We start from the raw sequence: 25314 nt of genomic DNA, 5'->3' as shown, positions 1-25314 counted from the left end.
GAATGTATCAGCTGCTGCCAAATTTGAGTCTTGTGCACACTACATTAATGACTCGCTCTGTAACTGCAGCTGCCCAATGTCTATGGCGTGTCTTACAACTTGGTAAGCTCCTTCATTCCTTATGTCCTTGACTTCCCTTAAACCAGGAGCAGTGGTGGTATAATGAAACACAACATAATTTACACATTCCGGGGGACCAACAAGACCAATATAGAAAAAAACTGCTCCAATTTCTTTATAGCAAAACAAAAAGGATTACCATGTGTTAAAATGGAAAGATATTTACTGCAATAGTAATGAATTGCATGTGACAACATTGCATGGGCAGCCTCTGAAGTAGTATTGCAGCACTAAGTGAGTTTCAATCCAAACTACAGTTGATGATAAGATGAGTCAGTATATATACCACTTTAGCAAATATTAGGCAGGTTGTTCAGCATCAGGTTTATCTGAAGAATGTAGCTCATGAGGCCCAACAGGTATGGAAAATGACAATAAGGCATAATTCATTTGCTGAGTATTCCAAACGCAGAAATTTATTCAGCTATTTTTATGCCCCAACCACAAAAGAGAACACAAAGGGTACCATTAGATTTAAAGGAAAAATGTACAAGTCTATGGGGAAAGAATGGGACAAATTGAATATCTCTTTCAAAGAGCTAGCACAGCAGTGATTCTATGACATTAATATAGTTTATGATTTACAGGGCAAATACAATGCTAACAAAGATGTATGTTGTTCACTTAATAACATAACAAAGGACTCTGTTTAGTTTCTTTATTTCTATTCCCTCTAGTTTCCTCCAAACAAACAACAACATTGACATGAAAAATGGCTACATCTTATGCATGTTGAGTCAATATGCACAATACTAACACCACAAAAACCTGATTAGGCTTTGATGTGCTGTAGCACAGAATGGGTACACCATAGGTTCGTGGCAGAGGTGCTAGAGGTTGAGTTCCTGATTTCAGGCATACAGCCATTTGCAGGGGGCTTGCAAAGGTCAGTCACTTTCCCACAAGGAGGGGGGAATACTGGAAGGATCACCTCCAGAAGACATAACTACTCTGTCTGCAATTTAGAGAAAAAAAACATCCCTTGTTCTTTTGGCCCAGACATGATACTTAGAGAAACAAAGGAAAAGGGTCTCCTTAAGGAATAAACGTTTTACTCTTGAGGCAGGAGTAAAGTCTTGCAAGCATGCAGGTCGGCAAGGTTGCAGGTTCAATCATTGGTCTATGTGAAGGTAGTCGATCACCACAATGACAATGGTGGGGATGCGACAAATGGCCACATATCCCTGGGCTCAGAAAGGCTGGGGGCCAGGGGGCAGGCGGTGGGAATGGCCATTGTCCACACTCTTGCTTCCTATGCATTGACCTCTACTGGAAATGGGTTATTATGAATGTTAGGTGAAGATAGAATCGGATTTGATGTCCATCAGTCAAATTCACTAACAAAGCTCAGAGATGTCTAACAGCCAGGTTTACAAAACACCATAGGGCCTTCTAAACCTTACACCAGCTAAAGGTCAGCATCGTCAGGAGAAATGAAAAACTGGAGAGAACATGATCTTCAGGGGAAAAGAAGTCTTACCCTTAAACTCATTATTGAGAAAACAAAAGACCCTATTATCACTTTAGCATTTCTTACTTTGCTCGCAAACAGCTCCTCCCCTTCCAGCTGGGCAACTGCAAGTGTAATCCTTCCCGTCATCTTCACAGGTACCTCCGTGGAGACAAGGATGGAAATCACAAGGCTTGGGTAACACATCTGGCAGTTCGGCATGAATATCCTTGGAGTAATGGGGCCTCCTGGTGGTGGCTGCCTTTGCCGTGGTTGTGGGTGTAGTGGAAAGCCCCTTAACCTGCAGGTGGGTTTTAGGCCGTCTAGTGGTAGAGAGGGGCCGCCTGGTAATTGTCAGCGGGAGGGTGACCAGCGTGGAAGCAGTGGTGACCGGGATAGTTGTGGCTGCTGTGGTTGTGCTGGTTGTTGTAAACAGCACTGGCGCCCAATCTACAATAAAAATCAAGCAGGAAAATCCACATACAAACTAAATTAAACTGCCTGTCCCACGGTATATGGCAACAGAATTTAAAACATTTTGATAAATTACATTTACATAAATCTGTCAAATGTTAATTACAACAACCTCCATTTATATATCACCTATCAAATAAAAATTAATTGTACCGACACAATAACGTACTTGTTAAAGTTAGGAATATATTTTTCACATACAGTTCAGATGCTTATATTACAATCGCGGTGATTTAACTTCTAGAGCTTCCGTTTCAAAGCAGCATTCGATACTCGTCTTTGTTTGAGGTATATACCTTCCAGGAAGGATAAAGATACTCACCCTGACAAAAAGCCCCTTTATCACTCAAATAATAGGAAAGGCAACAGGGGGGAAAAAAAAGACTTAAGAAGCGTACTCTCCTCCACAGATCATTTGGATGGTTTGAAGGTTAAGCGCTACAAGGAATGAATATAAAAATCACACAACGAAGGTACAGGGAGACTCTGCAATTGATAGTGCAGAACTCATTTCTCTCTCCCCCTCACTAGTTGCCAAGGCTTCAAATATCATATAAGCTGACAATGGGCACTTCTTCTAGGGGCAGAACTTTATGTCCTGCGGGCAGGCACGCGCGCGATGATGTCGGGTGAGCGTCTCGACGCCATCGCGCAATATTTCGCTCAGTGGGCGCGAGCGGGTGCCAGAGCCATGCCCGCCATTAATTAAGAGGCCACTTAAGGTCATTAAAAAGCCAACTGACTGTGATTTTTCGTTGCCTGTGTGATTTCACGCCCGTCGCGTGGGCGAAATGGGCAGGCGGCCAGCCGACATTTTCACAAACCTCACCCACGGGTGGGATAAAAGGGGTCAGTAGCATTGCCAGAGTGAGTCGTGAGGAGTTTGGTAGATAGTTTGCTGCCCTTGACTTATCGGTACTTGACAGCTTCATCTCTGTCCGGGGATTCATTGTTAGCATTTCCAGGCCTCGTTGGTGTCTCCAAAGGCTCCCTGAGGATTTTGACCATGTGGACCCTTCTAGGTATCAGACAGCCTTCTGTTACCCTGGTAATGGGGATTGTGGTCTCCTCTGGTCACACCTCCTCTGAGGAGGAAGAGAGGGGCAGAAGGGAGTGGAGGCCAGGTGTCCCTACGCACCTTCCAGGGGATTAACCTGTGGGAGGAGGCGCGCAGGCACAAGGGGCGCAGGGTAGTCCAAGCTGGAAGGGGCTGCAGAAGATGCCACTGTCCTGCTGCCAGGGTTTACAGGCAGTGAAGCAGCTACCTCAATATGTCTGAGGTGCAAAGCCGAAGGAGTCTCCGCCTCTCAAGGGAGAGCGTAACCTCCATTTTCCAGATGATTGGGCCTGAGACCAGCTCCGACTGTGTGGGTGGAAACTCCATGCCAGTGGCTCTGAAGGTCACAGTGGCCTCAACTTCGATGCCTCTGGCTCTTTCCAAGGGTCAGTGGGGGATCTTTGTGGAGTCTCCCAATCAGCTGTCCATAGTTACGTCAAACTGATGACAGAAGCTCTGTTCAGGCAGGCACTCACCTTTATTCTTTACCGTATGGACGAGGCCAGCCAGGCTGAGCGAGCCACAGACTTCGCAGCGATTGCTGGCTTCCACCGTGTCCAGGGTGCTATAGACTGCACACATGTGGCCATCAAGGCGCCAGCAGGTGAGCCCGGTGCCTTCACCAACAGGAAAGGATTCCACTCCATGAATGTGCAGATAGTGTGTGATCACAGGATGCTGATTCTACAAGTCTGTGCAAGGTACCCAGGCAGCTCCCACAACACCTACATCCTCAGACGCTCCCAGGTGCTGAGTCTCTTCAGTGCTCCAGCCCGGCTGGATGGATGGCTGCTGGGTGACAAGGGCTATCCCCTCAGAAGGTGGCTCATGACACCGCTCCACCATCCAAGAACAGAGGCAGAGCAGCGTTACATTACGAGTCCTGCCTCCTCAAGGGCAGTGATAGAGAGGACCATAGGTCTTCTCAAGATCGCTTCCGATGCCTGGACCGTTCAGGGGGAGCACTACAATAACCCCCAGAGCGGGTGTCACTGATGCTGCACTCTCCACAATCTGGCACTAGCAAGGGGGGACCAACTGGAAGAAGAGGACCAATGTAGCTGCACAGGCCACAGTGGATGAGTCCAGTAGTGATTCAGAAGAGGAGCACGGTGAGGAAAACACTGAGGGCATGAAGCCAGGCCTCGGTAACCTCCAGGGAGGCAGGAACACCAGGGATGCCTTGATCCAATGCTCCTTCAGCTAAGCTGCCAAAGATCATCTTCAAACGCTTGCCAGGGCTGCTGCCTCCATCCCGAATGTCTGAAATGACCCTTTCATTTAAACCCCAAATCCACTCAATGCCTGTGTAATACAGCTTCAAGCCACCCACGTCCAGCATTACATACTGGCGTACCCCATACCACATTAAATAAAATGGGGGAAGCACACTCAGGCCATTACAACAAAAGAAAATTTATTTCATGTTGCCACTCATAACAAATTAACAGAACCTTCCCTGGTCTTCAACCCCAGACCCGTTAAAATAAACAAAACATTGCACAACAGAAGATCACCCGTGACCAGTCCCTCTTGTGCTCATGATGTTTAGGAGTGGTACGTCTTGGTGCCCAACACCCCCTCGCTGGCACCGGCATTGGAGACAGCTGCTGACTCTGGTGCCCTGTTGGCCTTGTTGACCTTGGCGATCGTTCTCTGGCCAGTGGAGCCTGTGCTGGCCCTGCCTGGGAGGGAGTGGCCAGTGCCAAGGCTGACATCTCCCCAGTCACCGCAGCCTCTTGCAATGCCACGGCCATTGGTGGAGGGGCGGAGGAGCTGCTGCCCTCATCTGGAGCGCCCTGAGAGGAGCCCGCAGAAATGACAGGCAGCTCGTGTACCAACGTGAGGTAACCCTGGACCTCCCTGCTCACCATTGGTGGACATGGCACATAGCTGGGATACTGAGTGCCGCATTCATCTTCCATATGGATACTTGCCACCTGAGCTCAGCGCCTGTGTGAGGGCTTACAGGTCCGAGTGCCCCAGGAACATCTGATTCTATTCCTGGAGCTGCCTCTCCATGAGAGTCGCCACTCTCTCAGTGGAGGAGGCAGTGCGCTCGGCCATGAGGGTCAACACAGTGCTCAAGCTCTGCATGGACTCCTCCATCACGGAGACCATGGCACACAAACCCTCATGGGTCTCCGCCAGATCCTCCCGCACATCTCACTGGACACCCAGCATCTGCTGCCTGAGGGACATCTCCAGAGGCCCATCATCTGCTTTCGATTGAGCATCGCCCTGGTCCCCAGCAGTCCTCCAACTGCCGGCGCCCTGGGCGCACTCTGCCTCCACCTGCCCCTCAAGCGAGTGTGAAGTGCCCTCACCGCTGTGCACAGACATTCTAGCCAAAGATCTAACGCCCACTGAGGTGCAGGTATCTGCGCCGGTGTCTGGTTCAGGGAGTGGGTGTGACGCAGGGCCATCTGGAGACTGACAGGCCTCTGGCGTCAGGGGTGGCTCTTCGGGGTCCTGTGATTGAGTGCGTGCTGGCGAATCTAAGGGAGAACAACATGTCATTGGTTTAAGTCATCACACTGTTACTGTGCCTACCAGACACCCTTGTGAGACCATGGAGATCTGCATCATGGTGTCATCGTCTTCCAATGATCAATGGGGAATCCAGTTTTGATGCTCCCATCAATGAAGAGACTACACAAGAATGTTTGCACCATCCGAAACTCTCACCTCTGTGCACTGCACTCTCACCTTCGTCTGACACCCCAGCCTCTCCGCGGCCGGTTGACCGAGGTGCATGGTGCCTCTCCAGATCCAAGGCCTCCTGCTCAAACCTTGGACAGGATTAGGAGGTTTGGGGGCCTCTGCCTGTCTGCGACCTTTCAATGTTGTTATGGGTCGTCTTCTCCTGAAAGGACAGAGGAGCATTGAATACTCCACTCTCTACCTGCAGCGCCATTGCAGCCTGGCCAACCCCAGCTGAGGAACACCTCCCAGGGCACATCCGAGTCGTGGCCCTCGAGCCGGAAGGCACTCAGTCCAAGCAGCCAGGGCTCACCCTCTTGGCCAGCTCCGGCATCATTGACAGTTGGCACTCAGACTCTAGCACCCCTGAGGTACACAGGGGGATGGCCAGACCTTAACACTTCACCACACTGATCCATGCCAACACGGTACTCAACCTTCCCGAGTGCAGCAAGTCATTAAACCTCTTGCGGCCCTGGACCCAAGTGCGCCGCAAAACATCATTGCTGCTGACCGGACTGCCACCTCCTCCCAAGCTCTTTTCGTTAGGTGCAGTGGCCTGTTCCTTCCATCCCTGGGGACAAGGATGCTGCTCCTGGCAGCCACCCCCACCAGGAGGCACCGCGGGGCACTCATCAGAGAACCAGGGAGGCCGAGCGCCCACCTGACCAGCCCTCCCGCCTGGCGTCTGCAGCCGCATTACTCTCCAGAGTTTATTCTTGCTTTGCTGACAACACCAGAGTTCTCCTCGTCGCCGGCAGCCTCCCAGGGCCTGCCCGTGCTGGTTTGAAACCGGCCGCCGGGTCGCCATTGGACCCGGCAGCCGACAGGGCCCCGCCCCCCTGCCCGGCCATTGGAGAGGCGCCGTCCACGCTCGGCTGGCCTTAGTTGGCCCGCCAGCATGAAATCGCGGCCGGGGCCGACTGCGGACGGCAGCCCATTTCCCGGTCGCTCCCGGGCCCGCCAACCTCAAAATTCTGCCCCAGGCGCCTCCCGAAGAAAAACAACTTGGAGCCTGCGGCCTACACATGCAGGCTTGTGAATTAGCGCACCACAACGTCCAAACCCAGGCAAGCCACGTATCCGCTGCTAAAAAAAAAGCCTGGAGCACGTAAAGGTGGCAATATTTCATTCACCTGGAAGACTGAAGGATGAAGCAGCCCACGTTCAAATGAAACACTGGGGTGCGTCGCTAGAGGAACGGAATTCAAAAGCAGAGGAGTTATGTTAAATGTATATCGGGGCCGAAAATCATCTTGGGCAATGGAGCAAACGAGTGATATCGGATTGGCCGACTTTTTCAGGCAGTGCCTTATATTCAGTTCCAGTGACTGCAGTAGAAACTTGGTCAGGCTACACTTAAGAGTATTGTGATCAATTCTAGTCTCCATATTACAAAGAAAACATAGAAGCACTGGGGAGAGAACAAAAAGGATTTACAAGGATAATACCAGAACTGAACGTCTAGAACTATCTGAAAAGACTGAGCAGGCTGGGGAGTCATTTCTCTAGCAAAGAGACTGAGAGATGAAGAGACTGAGAGATGACCTGATGGAGGTTTTTAAATTCAGTAAGTGCTCAATATGATGGATATAGCGAGGATGCTTCCACTAATGGGACCAGGGGGCATAAATACAAGATATATTACAAATAACTCCAGTATGGAATTCAGGAGAAATGCTTCTACGTAGGGAATGGTGGGAATGCGGAACTTGCTACCATAAGAGGCACATAGCAGAGATGCATTTTAGGGAGATCATCCAGACACCATTTAAGGAACACCATTTTGATTTGGAACTATACCGCCGTTCCTTCACTGTCACTGGGTAAAAATCCTGGAACTCTCTCCCTAACAGCACTGTGGGTGTACCTACACCACATGGGCTGCCACAGTACTAGAAGGCAGCTCACCACCACCTCCTCAAGGGCAATCAGGGATGGGCCAATAAATATTCACATTCCATTAACGAACAGAACAAAAACCTAGATTGGTAAATGAGGAAGAAAGGAAGAGAAGGATATGTTGACGGGGGATGGGGCGGGCGAGAGATGAAGTAAATAGATTGAGCAGAGGTTTGTGTGGAACGTAAAACAGGCAAGTCTCCTCCCAGGACCGAATGGCCTGTTTCTGGACTGTAAACCTGATGGGTTGGATTTTCATGCCTCTGTCCTTGTCAGAATGGGGGATTTAAAAATGGCGGATGGCACCCGCAGTTTAGGAGTCCCAACACCATTCCTATTGTGTGGGATTTTTATGGCCCCAGGATAAGGGTGCAGGTCGCAAGCCTACACACAGCAATCCTGCCCTTGCCTACTCCATTGTGGGATGGGTGGGGAGGGGAGTGAGAGGGATGAGAGGTGAGGGCTAGGGTGCCTAACACTCATTAACATAACTGGGCTGATGCCCTAGTGAACAGAGGCGGACCTCCTAACCTGCTCTGCTTGCCATCTGCCCGCCTCTGTTCCCAGCTCAGGCCCAATTCTAACGAGGCCCTGCCTTGAAGATGCCATGGAGGAAGGATCACAATGTCAGGAAATGACCCAACGTGCGATTCCTGCCTTGAGGGTGAAAATCCAGGTCCACACATTCCCAGTGGGCTAATCCTGCCACCAAAAGTGTGAAGTCATAAAATTGCTCCCAAGCAACTTAGCTTTGGTGTGAGAATTGTCCCACAGTTCTAGAAGATTTAGAATACAATCCCAGATAAAACGTTTGAACATACTTAACTTGGAATAAAGTGCTTCTAAAATTCTGGCTTCTAACTTGGCAAACAGAATTCAACATTCTCTGTTCTAGATTCAGTCACAGTTGAAAGGAGCCCTATGCTTGTTCTCAGTAATACCAAGCTCCATAGTTTGTACATCATTTATATTATACTATCTATAATATAGCTGCTGGGTGCAAGTGTTAATTGTGTGCTGACACAAAGGACAGTACGACTGGCAGAACTAAGTAATTATTCTCAATGGATACAATCGCAAATACAATTTGAATAATTTACGATATATAAATTCAGAGGGAAGTGCTTTTAAAAATGTTGCATTTGGAGGAAGGGAGAAACAAATAAAAAAAGAGACACCAACATTAGACTATCGCTTCCTCCCCAAAACGGCCCTCACCATGGAAATGGCATTGATTACATCCACAGACTTAGCTTCCTGGGATTGAAACAGGAATCAGTGCAGTACCAGCAAGTGTAGTGCAAAACCATTAATGTCTTATCTTCCAAGTGGGCCTTTGACCTTTAAAATTTCAAAGAATACGTCCACAAATCCCAATGGTCTGCCAAGTGATTGTCCTACAGCTTGTATATACCGAGAAATCTTGGTCTATAATCTTCCCACCACCAGAGGGTGATACTCTTTCATTCACTTCCATCCAGTGAGCACAACCTCATTAAAGTTTATCATATGTTGCGTGGAACTTGACAGAGAAGTTTAGTAAATAAAATGAGAAAACAGCTGTTCCAGTTATTGGCCAAAGCTCTGAGGGGGTGTTCCATTCTTTTTAAGAAATGGAGGAACATCTGAGGAGCACAGTTTTATTATGATGAGGTTGTGCTACCCAGAACATGTTGCACGATATGCTATCCTTCCCTAAGGGTTAAAAATACTAACATTCCAGCAAGTTATATTTCTCCACAGTTGTACACATTATAGTTCAGAACTCTCGGCAGAAGGTGGTGTTCATTAGCAAGCATTAAAATAAAAAAGAATGGATAATCGTTCTTTTATATGCTGGTGAAGAAGGTACATTAATACAACTCAAATGCTGGACTCAGCAAAAAAAAAAATTACTAATTGTTACCAGGAATTTTATAGTCTACAACTTTAAAAACAGAGTTTGTAGTGTGGTAACCAAAACACAGAGACTATGAAGGTCCCTGGTCTAGGTTTTGGCCCATGTTATTTAGTCTTAGTTGCGATGGTGTTACTAGAGTGACTGGCCAAGCCTCCTGGCTGCTTTGCACTGACGTATGGGGTTGCCAAGTAAGTTCAGCTGTTCCCCAAAGCTAAACAGCCCACTGATGCTCGGTGTACAGGCCCAGATGTAAAAGACTGCTGGAACCCTAGCCCAGAGAGAGACTCTTCACCTTTAGCAGAGAGGGAATGACCAGAGAATCTGAGCAGGGGGTGGGAGAGGAAAAGACAACAGAAAACACATTACCAAAGTCCACGATTTTGATGTTGTCCTGTTCTGGTTTCTTCACAATAATAGATTTCTTCTTGGAGAGCCTTACTTGCTGAAGTAAAGCCCTTTGTACGTCACGGGAAGTGTAAATTGTTCCTGGGAAAATTATAAAACATAATATCGATATTATTGTATTAGTGATGATGCGGCAACTAAACAAACAGGGAGCAAGAACAAACCACCTGTAAACCTTATAGCCCTTTTCCTGTGATTGACCCATGATAGGTTGGCCTATCTTGTACTTACTTGGATCAAAGTGGACTTCAACAATGGCACGCACGGATTTGCTTGCTCCCAGACCACGGACTCGGACACTCTTAAAATCTTTCTTGACGTTTGAGTTCCCCAAGAGTTCTTCCAGCTGGATGGGGTTGAGATTGTGCGACACATAATTAAATAACCAGTCAGACAATTTAGAAGTAAATCTAAACTTCGCTGAAAACAATGGGATTAATCAATTCCTCTTCATAACTAACCCGTATCCTGATTGCGCAGCCTGGTTCTCAGCCAGAACTTTGTGGAGAGTAGCCTCTTCGCTAGCGATCTGTACTCATTTGAACACTTACCCCTCACTCCAACCCACTGACTGCCTGATTTTAGATGGGCTTCCAAAGTGTGAAGAGTGCAACCAATATGCACCAAAGGGAAAACCTGAGGGCAATTCTACTTGCAAAATTCTCAAGCTGCTCCCAAAGATTAAGCGAAAGGTCTGCAGTGGAGGGTTCCTAATGGGGACACAGGGATGGGAAAATGGAGGAAACTCCGTTTCTGCTGTGAACCGAGCTTGATTTAAGTTTGTTTTTTTTGTTCAAGCTGAAGAGCATTTGCAGTATATGTTCCTTATCCACAAAATGACAAGTAAAGCTTAAAAAGGGCAACAGCAGTAATGGACTGAATGGAGGTGAATGGCGCCCAGGGAAGAAGAAGCATTTCCCAGAGGTTTGCTGGTGAAAGAAGGGGCTAACCACAGTATCCTGCTGCAGCAATAAACAATCCATTCTTCCTAGAGAGTAGAGAAAGCTGGCTCTGGGCCAATATATTCCAACACATGGCAAATAAATCAGAAATGAGATGAACCCACAAGTTAGTGGTCATGTTTCAGAAACTAATGCAAGCTGGAACTTTTCGTACCTGGGAACCAACAGTTTTTTTTGCTAATTAAGCATTATACAGTATCCATGAACGGCCTTGGCCTACGTATTTGGCGCAAATGAGAGGACAAGAGCATAATTCGTCAGCTGCCACTTACAGCGCTTTCAATACTTCTGGCTGTTTCACCAAATAGCTCCGACTTTGGATCATCCATCTCCGGTGTGTAAAAAAGTTCTTGACCCTCGACCTCTTCCAAAATGAGAACTCCTTGGAACACTTTAGTAGCTATTGAAAGCAAAATCACAGTGGGAAACCTGGCATTAATCAACGCCCCAGTCAGCAACAATAAACAAGGCTGCATCACTGGCTGATATAACAGTGAATGGAGGTTGGTAGTGCCAGTCTTAGGGTTAGTAGGATGATATATTCTTTGAATTAGTAGTTCAGAGGAAGCTTGGAATAGGTGTACATGTAAACTTGGTTCATAACACAATGCCATAAATACCAGATGTTACCACAAGATTTGCTCCACAGCTCCAAACTATTGAGGTTGGCAAGAAGTTAAGCAGACAAAGAGAAAGAGTCGTTAGAGAAGAGGCAGGTTTAAACCAGCAGGAAATGAATAAAGAAATTAAATTTCTACAGCAGTCACTTTTCAATAGAAATTAAAACACACTCTGCATCAGTGACATTCAGGTTCTGCACTTTCACGTAGGAATGAATACATCGTTGATTGATTCAATTCCTTCGATCATATGAAATGCCATCATTTACTTAAGTTCTCGATTGGGGGTTTAGGGAAAGAAAGGATTTCCAACATGTTTATCTGCAATAAATTCAAAATCTATAATTTGCAAAATAAGAAAACCTATTTACCACCGCAATTTTCTCACTGAATGTATTTTCAGAATTTTTGTGAATTTCTGGCCTGCCTGCTTAGGCTGGGCACATGTTGGAAGAAAATTGGAAAGAAAAGGAATTGTCAGTTCACAATCAAAAAATGTTGAAATATTCTAATAAAGCAAATGAAAAAGAAACACTAGGGCTTCTTTTGTTATTATTGTGCTAAATGTTTTCACCAAATTGCTGGCTCTACCATCTTGACACTAAATGGGTTAACAGGCTGTGTTTTGATAATGCAGACAAAAATTTAACTTCATTAACCAGTGCAGTAAAAACAGAGTAAATTGTACCCCATGGATTCATCAAGCGTCTGTGTGATATTGCCACAACTTCTGTGGATGGAATTTCTGCACCAGAATCAGTTTTAAGGCTATGGTTTTGTGTACAACTGAAGGCAGTCTGTGTTTTAACAATATGCACTGGCGTGGGCATGAGCTTACACTCAGAACATTACCCCCAGACAATATAGTTCACTCAACACGTGACATTCTGACAAACGCCACAGAGCAATCTGTCCCTGGAAAACGGTTAGTGATCTCAGCTAGGTGTGGCTCTCGTATACTTCAGGGTACTTACGTGGACAGTTGCTTCCCTCACCATCCACAGACGGTGTTTTTCCATCAGGACAACAGCCGAACTCGGTGTTATCACACGAGGACCTTTCAATTGAGACAGGTGCTGGAGCATCTATTGACTCATTGGAACCTTTAGATAACAAAGACTGAACTATAACTTAGGTCAGCTGAATACTGAACTCCAAAAAAATTAGATGCTGTTAAAGGTATCTTTTAAATACTTTACTTGAGCTTATAAGCTCATTAAAGAACATTGGATCTGACAGTCCCACGAATACAAACTGACATTACGCCCTGGAGCAAGTTATTTTAACATCACTGTATACTGCATAAATTATGCTACCCACATTTTAACACTACCCAATATGACAAACTGGAATAATTTCTACATGTCTAAGTCCTGGTTATATTAATACGTTCTTTTGCATGACACGGGTGGTGAAATCAATATTAGCATGTGAATATTTGACACAAATCAAACAAAATTACTTTATCCACTATTTTAAAAGAGGAATGAACACATTAAAGAGAGCATTTTAATGCTATAAAGACAACGGGTAAAGGAATCTCGAACAACTCAGTACAATGGGCTGACTGGCTCCTTCTATGCTGTAGGATTCTACGATTAAGCATTTAGATGGCACGATTTCACAATTTTAGACTCTAATATTGAGTGTTATATAAAAATTAGGTTTAATAGATAAGAGAGTGGACTTTTAAATAGTATCTGTAAAGGGCACATCGCAGAAAATATGTTGCCTTGACTACTGAAAACCTACGATGTCATGAGGTCAGTGGGAAACACACATATCAATTCAATAGGGTTGTCATCATACTCACTTATTTAATATTCAGAACATTGTTAAATTATGTTTTATATAAATCCTTGTGGTGCAAGTAAAGAATATGTATGCAGTAGAGGCTTACCAGATAAACCCAATGTAAGGCATGAATTATTTAGTTGCATCTGTCTACTTTGATAAATATTGTATCAAATGAATGCTACTCTGCACCTTTATTTACAGCAATGGCTTTTAATATTTATTCAAACTTAACAGAGTTACTTGAAAAAAGTACTAAAGATAATTCTTACACTGCCTTTGAATTCCAATTTTACACTTTTAGCTTGTTTCCAGCAAACAGGGACTGACCAAATTCAACGGCAACAGGGGCAGAGGTCACACATGTCTGACCATACGGCTGCTGTGTAAGTTCTACTCTCAATGGGGGCGACTGATTTCCGACAGGCAACTGCCTGCTGAAATGCTCCAAATCGCAAAACGGCCGATGACTCTGCTTTTCAAATTTGAGGGGCAGCGAGGGCATTTGGGGTAACTATGTTATGGTATGGGAGACAACCCCGCAGACTGTAGGAATTGTGTTTGAGGTTTCACTATCAGAATCTGTGCTGCTCTGCGGGACTAATATTCTGGCTACGTTAGGTAAAATGTGGCTTCATGTTACAAAGAAGAGTATACGATTATGGTGCCCAAAACTGCCACATCAGGAGCCCAATTTCCATCTTTTATTTTGTTGCAGCAGGCAAATATCAGTTCATGAGCAGTTATTTTACACTTCTCCAGGGGTAGTTTTGATTGCCTAAGGGGGTCGCAGGGGAACCTACCCCCAAATTGTCCTCAGTTTTACTTAATCAGTTCTTTCAGCTCTCCCAGGGGTATTGATATTGGGTGGGGTAGGTGTATATATTGTGATGAATAAGGTATCACAAATTGTATAAGACAGGCTGGATGGACTAGAGGATCATTGTTCATACCTCAGCCTTTCCACATGTTACTCTAATTTGGTATAGGTTTCAGCTACAATTAGCAGTTGTAAATCTTTATACATAAAGTGGTAGCATTACGCTTGACAGACCTTTGAGTTCAAAGGTTTGCAAATCTTGGACCACAATTACAATTTTTCTTTTATTCATTCAAGGGAAGTGGGCTTTGCTGGCTAGGCCAGCATTTATTGCCCATCCCTAATTGCCCTTGAGAAGGTGGTGGTGAACTGCCTTCATGAACCTCTGCAGCCCATGTGGTGTAGATACACCCACAGTGCTGTTAGGGAGGGAGTTCAGAATTTTGACCCAGCGACAGTGAAGGAACGGCGATATACTTCCAAGTCAGGATGGTGAGCGGCTTGGAGGGATCTTCCAGGTGGTGGTGTTCCCATGTGTCTGTTGCCCTTGTCCTCCTAGACGGTAGTGGTCGTGGGTTTGTAATTATAAGCCAGATCAACTATGTTTAATTTAATTTCACCTAGTGAGCCACTCATTGGCTTATCCACCTAAGCCACTGAAGAGCTCTTCAGCCTCAACAGTTGCTTGTCATCCACGCTTAAAGCAGCGCCACATGACCAAACACCATGAAAGAGCAAGACTTTTGCTAAGACGTTACTGGGTTTTCCTCCTGCAATCTAGAATTGAGCTGCTTTGTGCTACCAAACTCTACCTTTCTTTTGGAGGAGAGGTGAAAGTTTATGAGATTGGCTTTAAAGGTTATGACTATGTATTTATTCCAACAATTTTAAGGCACCATAGTTCTAATTCAGCGCCCCGTGCAGCACTCCGCAAATAAATGCTCTCATGCATTATGAACCAAGCATAAACAATTCACGTTACCCATAGGCTCTACTCCACTTGCTTCTAGGTCACCACTTGCTTCAAGATCTGTATCCCCACTGAAATCCCCACTGCCTGACTGATCAGGGGGTTCAGATGGAATGACGGCTGTTGTAGGCTGGGCAGTGGTGGGGTAGGCAGTGACAAAAGGATGCCTGGTTATCATGGTTGACTTGGATCGGACATGTGATCTTGTGGTATGTGTAGGCCATGCTGTGGATCTGGGAGGGAGCATGGCTTCAACAATTGGCAAATCCTTCTTTTCAACCCGTGTTGTGGGTATGATTTCTTCCCTTGTCGAAGATGTGACTGTTGAGGAGAACATTTTCGACCATTTGGTTGTCTGAGGAGAGACCGTGGTAGGCGGAATGGTTGGCCTTGATGGAGTTCCTGTATGGAGAGGTGAGATGGTTTCTATAGAGTTACAAAAGTAAATGAAAGTATGCTTAGGAAAGCATAACACCAAGACAAATATAGGTAACAGCAGGCTTTAAGAATTGGATCTTCAATTCAGGAGACCTCTTTAACCTAAAAAAAAATGTAGTGCATTTTAAGGACAAGATAGGCCGAATGGCCTCCTTCTCTGCTGTAACTTTTCTATCGTTCTATGTACACACACAGCTCAGCTTCATAATTTTATCAGGCAGGTAAGTAAACCTAACTTGTGAAAGAATAAATCTTTTTGCATTCGATGTTTAACTCTTTGAGACTGAATATTCAATGCAATTGGCATGAAAGACAAGATGGTTAAGGTTAATTGCAACGGAGCAGATGGTCTCAAGTCATCCTGGGCTCATACACAAGAGACATAGTCATTAGTCGTTGAAAGGGTCCCAGAACAGTGAGGCTCAACAAAGCATCCATTATTTTACTTGCTGTTGTTCTCAACAGATGATTGCTTTTACACAGATGCGACTATCACAGCAAGCAGGTTATGAACACTGTTCAGGCAATGCGAGAGTTGGCGTTTCACAATGGACATTTGATCTGGCAAATTTAATATAACGACAAAAAAAAAGAAAGGATATTTAAATACAGCACACATTGTTTTTCAGGGGGGAAAAAAGAGGGAAAGTAGCTATATATTATATTTAGTACATAACAGCTGTTACACTTCCTGAAAGCTGCTGCAGTAAATGTTTTTCTGCATCACTGGCCTTTATTGACCATGTAACCCAAGACTGTCATTCCCACCCATATCATCACATAACAACAATCAGGGTCTTCCAAGAGATGGTTGCAGACATTGGTAAAGTTCAGAGCTGTATGAAATGTGAGAGAGCTGTAGACATTTGAAAGTAATGCAACCAATACATACACATCTGTACTGGGACCAGGTTCCAGGATGTGAATCTTATACTCCTGATGGCTATTGCAAAGCATGTGAACTTCTGTTGTCACGCTCTGGCACGTTTTCCAAACCTGGACACATTTGGGCCTCACAATTTGCTTCCATTCTTAATTCCATTGTTAACAGCTGCAAACATGATTTATTTCTACTGCAGTTCTCAAAGGATAAGAGAGGAAATGACAGCATATTAATTCACATGCACTAAAGGGAAAACAGCTAGTGGAATGCGCAGTGCATTTTTACTGTCTCATGCACTATTTACTGAGCAGTTCAACAATCGAGGCTTCTCAGAGCAACTGGTGCAAATAATTGTGGATCTAACAATATCTGTAGGAGAATAATTGTGTAATAATCAAGTGAATACTTGGTTTTAAAAATGCTGTAAGAGGAACTGAATAAAATGGGAGCGTGCAATAATTCATTGGTACATTGGCTCATTAGCACAAAACAATAATTGCCAAAAAGTTGAGTGTTATGTGCAGCCAGAACTTACTAAGTGGCAGGTTCCCCACTGGCTGAGTCAATAGATGAACTACCCATTAAGGTACTGAGCCACGCAAACAAAGAAGATCCAAGGTTTGACCCTTTGGTCTTTGCTGAGTTTTTGGGTTTCAGCTAGGGCAAAAGTTGGGGTGCCCCAAATTGCCTCAGGGGATCTGGTGCCCCAAATTGTCTCAAGATGCATGGGCAAAATGAGGGGGCTCAGCCATCTGAGCAGCAGTGCCAACACTCGATTGTCGTGTCACCTGTAATAGAATGCCACTTTGGCCAAAGTAATGGAAGAACCTGCTGACTCCAACGAAACACGAGTCCACCCCTTCAGGGAGCAAGGGAGAATATCAGAAAATAAACTTCAAATTAAAAATACAAGAGGCTGTTGACAACATGACCTGAGCTCCATTAGACTCTTAACTTCACAATAATTCAACTGATAGTTGTTTTTTTTCAAATATATGACGTATGTAAAATGTTTGAGCACAGTGGGGGCACTGTAAGATTCGGTTTATGCCTTTTTTTTATTTGCTGGGAACGATGGTCAAATATTGACACAGTTTGTTAATATGTTTCATGTCACTGATATGTGCAGATAGTCAAAGGGAAGGTTCACCCAATTGTAATACTGCAAATGTATCAATAATCGACAGTCCGATTCCTGCAAAATCTTATGCCTATGGGTAAATTCACCCATGCTGTGTACCCAGCAGGTGTCGCATTCAATGGGACAACTTGTTAGTGATAGGACTTCAACACAGTAGTGTTGATTTCTTAAACTGCACTCCCTTCAAGAAAAGCTCCCCCCATCAAGTACATAATACTCTAGAAGTTATCCAAATGTTCTATGAACAGTTCTCTCCAGAGACTGTTCCTGCATTCAGCCATTGCATCTAGCCCAAGGCTGGCCCTGCATCTAGTCAGGCTCGGGCTGCTGTTCAATGACTTGAATTCCAGCTACTCACTGTAAGTTCGGGCTATAAATAGCACACTCATGTGGAAAGCATTCTTCTATCTCGCGGTTCACACATTGGGTGTCTGAAATTGGACATGAAAGCTGGCTATCTTTGGAAACAACACTCAGAATGAATTGACGCTGGTGACTGAAAAACAATGGAATCTTCTGTAAACAAGTGTGTTCTCTGCGGGTGTATTTTTTACTTTGATTTCTGTATAGCCGATCAGAGTCCCAACTGCTGATATTCACTCGGACTGAGCTTTTGGGTTTCAGCTAGGGGTCACGTGTTTCATTGGGGTCAGCAGGTTCTTCCATTACTTTGGCCAAAGTGGCATTCTATTACAGGCGACACTACAATCGAGTGTTGGCGCTGCTGCTCAGATGGCCGAGCCCCCTCATTTTGCCCATGCATCTTGAGTGCATTATGCAGTGTTAGCAACCTATATTTCGTTAGAATGGTAATTGCTCATCTAGTTCAACACGCAAACTATCCCATTCCAAATCATTTTACTTTTGAGTTCCACCTGAGCTAGCAGAGTGGAAGAGCCTCCATTTACAAAGTTACAAAGAAGCAGCACCTCAGTCATTCACTCTTTTTTTCACAACATCAAATGCATTCTTGAACCAGCTGAAAGCAGTTTTCACTCGGTTTGGGTTTCAGGGATTGTAGACAGTGGTGTAAGGCTTTTGACTCCACTGCCTGGATGTAAATCTGGAGAAGAAGTGGAATCTGCCCCATATTCATTCCAGCGAAGCTGTTTCTACAGCTGGTAGTGGGGCCAAGGATGCTGTGGGGTAGCGGGTGGCTTCAGGGAGGCAGCGATCTGCCAGATTACCACTCACTCTTTGAAAGGTCAATTCTGCTGGTGAGAGAAAGGAACTGCATTCATCAGTGAAATGGATGAGGAGTGCCAGCTCACTGGAGACCAAGCTGAGTGAGCGCTAGTGTAAAAGCCGGCTAATATCTGCAGCAAATCAATTCTGGAGTAAATCATTAACCAGGTATCATCACTTTTACAAAGGGTTTCTTTCAGAAAGCTTTCACCATGTACCCACATGCCATTGAAACAGGGCTATATTGCCATGCAAACAATTCAGTGAGCTTTTTTTCTTAAATCCAAAACTGCCTTTTTAACTCTGCAAGCTTCATCTTGATCCATTTTGGGCAGCAAGTCCAACACAGGCGGTTTCAGGTATCTAGGGTAACCTTCCATGCTTTTTCTCCTGACCCCCCTGCTTGTCCCTTCCAAGTCAAAATATTATACTGTTACTTAATCAACTTCCTTACCTCGACAAGGCCCCTGGTACGCAATTGCAATCGCTATGCCTTGGCGGCACACAATGGATTTGAGCTGGCACTCGTTTGCGTAGGTTATGCCATCAGAGCCACAAACCTGATATTGTACAAAGAGGCAAGTAAGCAAGGGTCATGTAAGCGATTAGAATTGCATGCTCAACAACATAGAAACACTGGAACAGGAATAGGCCATTCAGTCCCTCCGCTGTGCCCCAACATCCAATTAGATTGCGGTGGATTTGTACCTCAACTCCATCCACGATCTTTGTCCCAAAACCCTCGAAACCCTGACCTAACAGATGCCTATGCATCTTAGTCCTGAAATTTTCAATTGGCCCCGCACCCACAGGCTTTTGTGGGATCACATTCCAGATTTTCACTCCCCTTTTTGTGAGTAAAGGTGCTTCCTGAGTTCAGCCTTGAAAGGCAAAGCTCCATTTCTAAGATTATGACCTCTTTTCCTGGATTTCTCTGCCAGAATAGATTGCTTGTTTATATCCAACCTAGTAAATCCCTTCGTCATTTTAAATGCCTCGATCAGATCACCCCTCAACTTGCGAAATTCAAGGGAACACATGCCAGGTGTCTGCAGTTTGTCCTTATGGTTTAATCCTTTAAATCCAGGTATCATGCTAGCCGTACCCACCATGGCCAATACATCCTTGTTGAGATAAAAGCAAAATACTGCGGGTGCTGGAAATCTGAAACAAAAAACAGAAAACGCTGAAAAAACTCAGCAGGTCTGACAGGGTCGGGGGAGAGAAAGACAGAGTTAACGTCTTGAGTCTGTAGGACTAGAAGACCTGCTGAGATTTTCCGGCATTTTGTGTTTTTGTTTCACACCCTTACTGAGATTTGCTGCCCATAACTGAATGTAGTGCTCCAGATGGGGTCTCACCAAGGCTCTGCGGAACTGAAGCATTACTTCTTCAATTTTGAAAACCAACTGCCTCGAGATAAAGGCAACATTTACCAGCCTTCTTAATTACTTTTTGCACGCACTAGCTTTTTAGTTGTACATGGACACCTAACTTTCTCTGCTCCTTCACAGCACCTAGTCTCTCACTATCAAGAAAATCTCTGATTTATCATTTCAGATCCAAAATGGACAACTTCACACTTACCTACTTCATCTGCCATAGATTAATGGTGTGTATAAAGCTGTGTTGCTTTCTAAGTTCTCACTCCCATTCACATAATTTACTGGACTTCCAAATTTAAGTGTCATCTGCATCTCTATTCCTTCATCCAACTCATCATTATATGTGGTGAAAAATCAATGTCTCAGTAAAACCCTCTGGGAAACTCCACTTCTCACATCCTGTCAATCAGAATCAATTCTTTATCCCTAATTTCTAGCTCCTGCCACGCAGCCAATTACCAACCAATTTTACAAGCTTGTGCAGGGCCTTATTAAATGCCTTATCATAGTCCTTACCGACAACATACTATTCAACTTGCTGGTGACCTCCCCAAAATACCCAACGATATGCCACCATGTCCTACCCTCAAGAAATCTCTGCTGACTGATCAGCTCATTGATGTCCAGCTACTCCTTTCCTGATGTTTCCTGGTTCCAGTAACTTCTTCACATGTGATTTTTAACTGGCTGGTCTATAACTATGTGGCTTCTCTGACTCTCCCTTTTTAAACAATTGATTGACATTTGTAATTTTCTAATCTAACGGCACAATTTCTGAATCTAAAGTGCTTTGGGAATCTATGACTGATATAATTTCCTCACCCATTTATTTCAGTACACTGGGATGGAGATATGTCTATCTCAAGTCTGATTATAAGCTCCATCACCATTTCTTCCCCCATCTTAAATTCACTAAATTCTTCCCCTTGACCTTGGGTTATTTTGTTCCACTGACATTTTGACTCTCTTCTGAGGGAGAAATGGTGATGAGGGTGCCGAAGAAGAGGTATAATCCTTGAGCTAAGGTGGTCATTTATGATGTCAGTGAGCACTAGGAGGTTGATGGAGCAGGATTTTAACGCATGAACTTTACAAATTCACATTCCTGGCGCACTGCTTTTTCCATCAGGAGCACATTTTGGAAATTTGGGTGGAAAGGCCCGGCGACTGCTTGCCTGAATTCCCGAAATGCGCTCTGATGACTGAAACTCTGTAACGGGACCAGACATTTATAAAATTACCCCTTTATAAGGATATGGTTTTCTCCAATCTAGCATTCTGGAGTAAAGCTGAAACAAGAATAGCACCAATGACATCTTACCTTAGACTTTTTACTCTCTGGACAAAGAGGAGGGGGACACTCACAATGAGCTTGTCCAATACTCTCCACACAAGTCGCTCCATACTGGCACTGAAGATCAGCGCATGATTTGGAAACAGATGGGTCTGTGGGAAAGTTGGGGGGGAAAAAAAGCTCATTCAATTCTCCATTCGCTTTCTGAATATTTTTGATGCATTTGTCACCAAGGCAACAAAGTCAGAAGATGCAATATTTTTTCTCTCAGCAACTAGAAGCACAAGAACAAACAAGAGGGCAACAAAAGACCAACAGGCCCATCAATGTTTGTCCTCCAAAGTAGAGATCAGATAGAAGATAGAACTCCATTTATACTGCTCCTCAGAGAAGCACCTCTCCATTACACCTATAGTTCATTCACATTTCTCAGTGCCTGTCCCTTACATTATCAACACATTGTTATCTTATTGCTCAACATTTTCATTTGTACATTAATTGGATCTCTGGAGGTTCTTAAAATAGAAGGTAGAAAATGCAGGAAATTCATGGAAGGTCCAATGGTATCTTTTTTTCCAATTCATTTATGGGATGCGGGTGTCGCTGGCTGGGCCAGCATTTATTGCCTATCCCTAATTGCCCTTGAGATGGTGGTGATGAGCTGCCTTCTTGAACCGCTGCAGTCCCTGTGGTGTACGTACACCCACACTGCTGTTAGAGAGGGAGTTCCAGGATTTTGACCCAGTGACAGTAAAGGAACAGTGATATATTTCCAAATCAGGATGGTGAGGTGACTTGGAGGGGAACTTTCAGGTGGTGGTGTTCCCATCTATTTGCTGCCCTTGTCCTTCTAAGTGGTAAAGAAAGAATCAGGTAATATTCTGGGTGTGGACCTTCCAACAGACCTTGAAGGCTTGACAAAGGATCGGGTTAACATGTTAATCTGGCTTTTCGTTTTTTAGGCACCGACAGGCCTACAGTATATTTCCAAAATTACTGACTTTTACTATTTATCCCAATTGCTTTTACATCATTTGTGTTCATCTCTGTTGTATAGAGGCTGACAGAGGCATTTTTATTTCATTTATGTGACTCAGTCACAGGATTTTACTGAGTGAATTATCGCGACAATTCCAAGTGCTCAGAGGTTTCAGGGCCCTTGATGTCCTGAGAAAAGGGTTGCTTGTACCACCTGCCTGCTGGGTTAACCCAATGGCACAAACACTCTATCCACTTAAATCCTCTGAAATCCAACGCTGGTATAGAACCTTGGGCAGATTTTTGCCCTTGGTGGGGGTGGTCGTGAAGCCGACCACCGCCCGCAATCGGCACCCCACCCAACGCAATTTCACACTGGCGGGCCAATTAAGGCCCTCCCAGCCTGAAACGCGAGCGGCAGCGCTGAGCGGTGGTGGGGGTGGGGTGGGCTGCGATCAGGCCGGGTTCACGAGCGAGTGCTGCATAATCTTCCTGAAGCACGGAACTGCCTCAGGGAGATGAAGAGGTATATATTTTAAAAAATCATTAAAAAAATTAAAAATAATAAAAAATAAAACCTATCCCCTCATCTGACTCTGTCAAATGAGCAGGGACATGTTATTAATGAGAAATCAAAAAGTTTTAATTTTATTTTTAGTTGCTTTTGGAAACCTCATCCCGCCTGTGGATGAGGTTTCCAAAGAAACGCAAAGGCCGCTTGGCCTTTTCGCCTGCCCGCCAACCGTTAGGGTGGATGGGTAGCAAAAATGGGCAGCGAAAACTTAACGTTAATTTATAACGTAATGGCCTTCACAGGCCTTTTAATTGTTGGCGAGTGCGCTGCCGACTCTGGCGCGCGCCCGCTGACCGAACTATCGCGCGACGGCACGTTGACGTTGGCACGCTCGGCCGACGTCAACGTACGTCATTTCACGCTCGAGTGAGTCAGGCGCGCGCCCACCCACCGAGCAAACATTTCTGCCCCTCGTTTCCCATCAAGCCATCTCAAATTTCAACTGTTTACAAGAAGCGCTTTGCAGGAATTTTCTTCCTGCACCTGTTAATGCTCTCACCTTCATCACAGCCATTTTGACCCAATTTACTTCCATCAGGACACTGGTTGCACTTCATTCCAGTGATGCCTGCTTTACAAGAGCACAGGCCAGTCATCTGCTCACAGTCATCCCGAATGGCCCCAACAGAATCACAATTGCAAGCTGTGGAAGTAAGAGAGGGAAAACAACAACGTGTTAGCGCAGGGGAAACAGCGATACTCCCATAGCAGCAGTGGCATGTGAAATGAAATCAATAAGAGCTTTCAACTTCACTGTTCTTTCAAAAGATTTAATTAAGAATAAGTCAGACCATGATATAGTAGCGGAAATCTGTTCTCGTCAAGATAAAGGTGTCAGTGCTGGGGAATGAAACATATTTCCATTTTGATACTTGCAGCAAACATTTGCAGCAAGTTATAGCATGGTTAGACCTAGAGTAAAGCTTCCTTTATTCTGTCTGAATAACATAACTCATCTCTCACTCAACATGCTGAGACACTATTGCTTCCATTCTAGTGAGTTCATGCCCTTTGTGAGCCACAATATAAGGTGTTTGATAAGGTGCCACATCAAAAGTTATTGCAGAAAATAAAAGCTCATGGTGTGGGGATAACATATTGGCATGGAGAGAAGATTGGCTAGCTAACAGGAAGCAGAGAATAGCCATAAATGGGTCTTTTTCCAGTTGGTGGGATGTGACAAGTGGTGTGCCACAGGGATCAGTGCTGGGGTCTCAACTCTTTACAATTTATATAAATGACTTGAATGAAGGTTCAGATGGTATGGCTGCTAAATTTGCTGAAGACACAAAGATTGGTAGGAAAGTAAATTGTGAAGAGGACAGAAGGAGGCTCCAATGTGTCATAGATAGGTTAAGTGAGTGGGCAAAGACCTGGCAAATTGAGTATAATGTGGAAAAATGTGAAATTGTCCATTTTGACAGGAAGGATAAAAAGAGAAGCATATTATCTAAATGGTGAGAGATTGCAGAGCTCTGAGATGCAGAGGGATCTGGGTGTCCTAGTGCATGAATCACAAAAGGCTAGAATGCAGGTACAGCAAATAATTAGGAAAGCTAATAGAATGTTACCATTTATTGTGAGGGGAATTGAATACAAAAGTAGGGAGGTTAAGCTTCAGTTGTATAGGGTACTGGTAAGACCACATATGGAATACTGTGTACAGTATTGGTCTCCTTATTTAAGGAAAGATATAAATGCATTAGAAGCAGTTCACAGGAGGATTACTAGACTAATACCAGGAATGGGCAGGTTGCCTTATGAGGAAAGGTTGGACAGGTTAGGTTTGTATCCGCTGGGGTTTAGAAGTGTAAGAGGTGACTTGATCGAAACTTTTAAGATCCTGAGGGGTCTTGGCAGGGTGGATGTGGAGACCAATACTGTACACTGTATTTCAGACGTGGTCTCACCAGTGCCCTGTACAACTGAAGCATAACCTCCCTACTTTTGTACTCAATTTCCCTCACAATAAATGGTAACATTCTATTAGCTTTCCGAATTACTTGCTGTAGCTGCATACTAGCCTTTTGTGATTCAGGCACCAGGACACCCAGATCCCTCTGAATCTCAGAGCTCTGCAATCTCTCACCATTTATTCTTTTGGGAGAATCTAGAACTAGGGGTCACGGTTTAAAAATAAGGGGTCACTCATTTAGGACAGAGATGAGGAGAATTTTTTTTCTCTCAGAGGGTCGTGAGTTTTTGGAACTCACTTCATCAAAAGGCAGTGGAAGCAGAGACTTTGAATATTTTTAAAGC

At 44.7% G+C, this 25314-nt stretch overlaps 1 protein-coding gene across 2 annotated transcripts in view; it reads right to left on the bottom strand.

The window, feature by feature from the left end:
• agrn (agrin) overlaps nucleotides 1-25314 on the bottom strand; it is a 474755-nt gene that overhangs the window by 52344 nt on the left and 397097 nt on the right. For both annotated transcript variants that reach the window (XM_078557865.1, XM_078557866.1), the window contains 9 exons: nucleotides 23555-23698; nucleotides 21531-21655; nucleotides 19279-19384; nucleotides 15190-15579; nucleotides 12568-12696; nucleotides 11246-11373; nucleotides 10243-10357; nucleotides 9973-10092; nucleotides 1658-2020 (listed from right to left, as the gene is read on the bottom strand). In XM_078557865.1, coding sequence (XP_078413991.1) covers nucleotides 1658-2020; nucleotides 9973-10092; nucleotides 10243-10357; nucleotides 11246-11373; nucleotides 12568-12696; nucleotides 15190-15579; nucleotides 19279-19384; nucleotides 21531-21655; nucleotides 23555-23698 — 1620 coding nt within the window. The remainder of the gene's footprint in view (nucleotides 1-1657; nucleotides 2021-9972; nucleotides 10093-10242; nucleotides 10358-11245; nucleotides 11374-12567; nucleotides 12697-15189; nucleotides 15580-19278; nucleotides 19385-21530; nucleotides 21656-23554; nucleotides 23699-25314) is intronic.

The sequence above is a fragment of the Cetorhinus maximus genome, chromosome 15 (genome assembly GCF_964194155.1).
Source record: "Cetorhinus maximus chromosome 15, sCetMax3.hap1.1, whole genome shotgun sequence".
Taxonomy (NCBI): domain Eukaryota; kingdom Metazoa; phylum Chordata; class Chondrichthyes; order Lamniformes; family Cetorhinidae; genus Cetorhinus; species Cetorhinus maximus.
The sequence above is the reverse complement of the archived record's forward strand: the minus strand, read 5'-3'. Positions and strand labels throughout refer to the sequence as shown.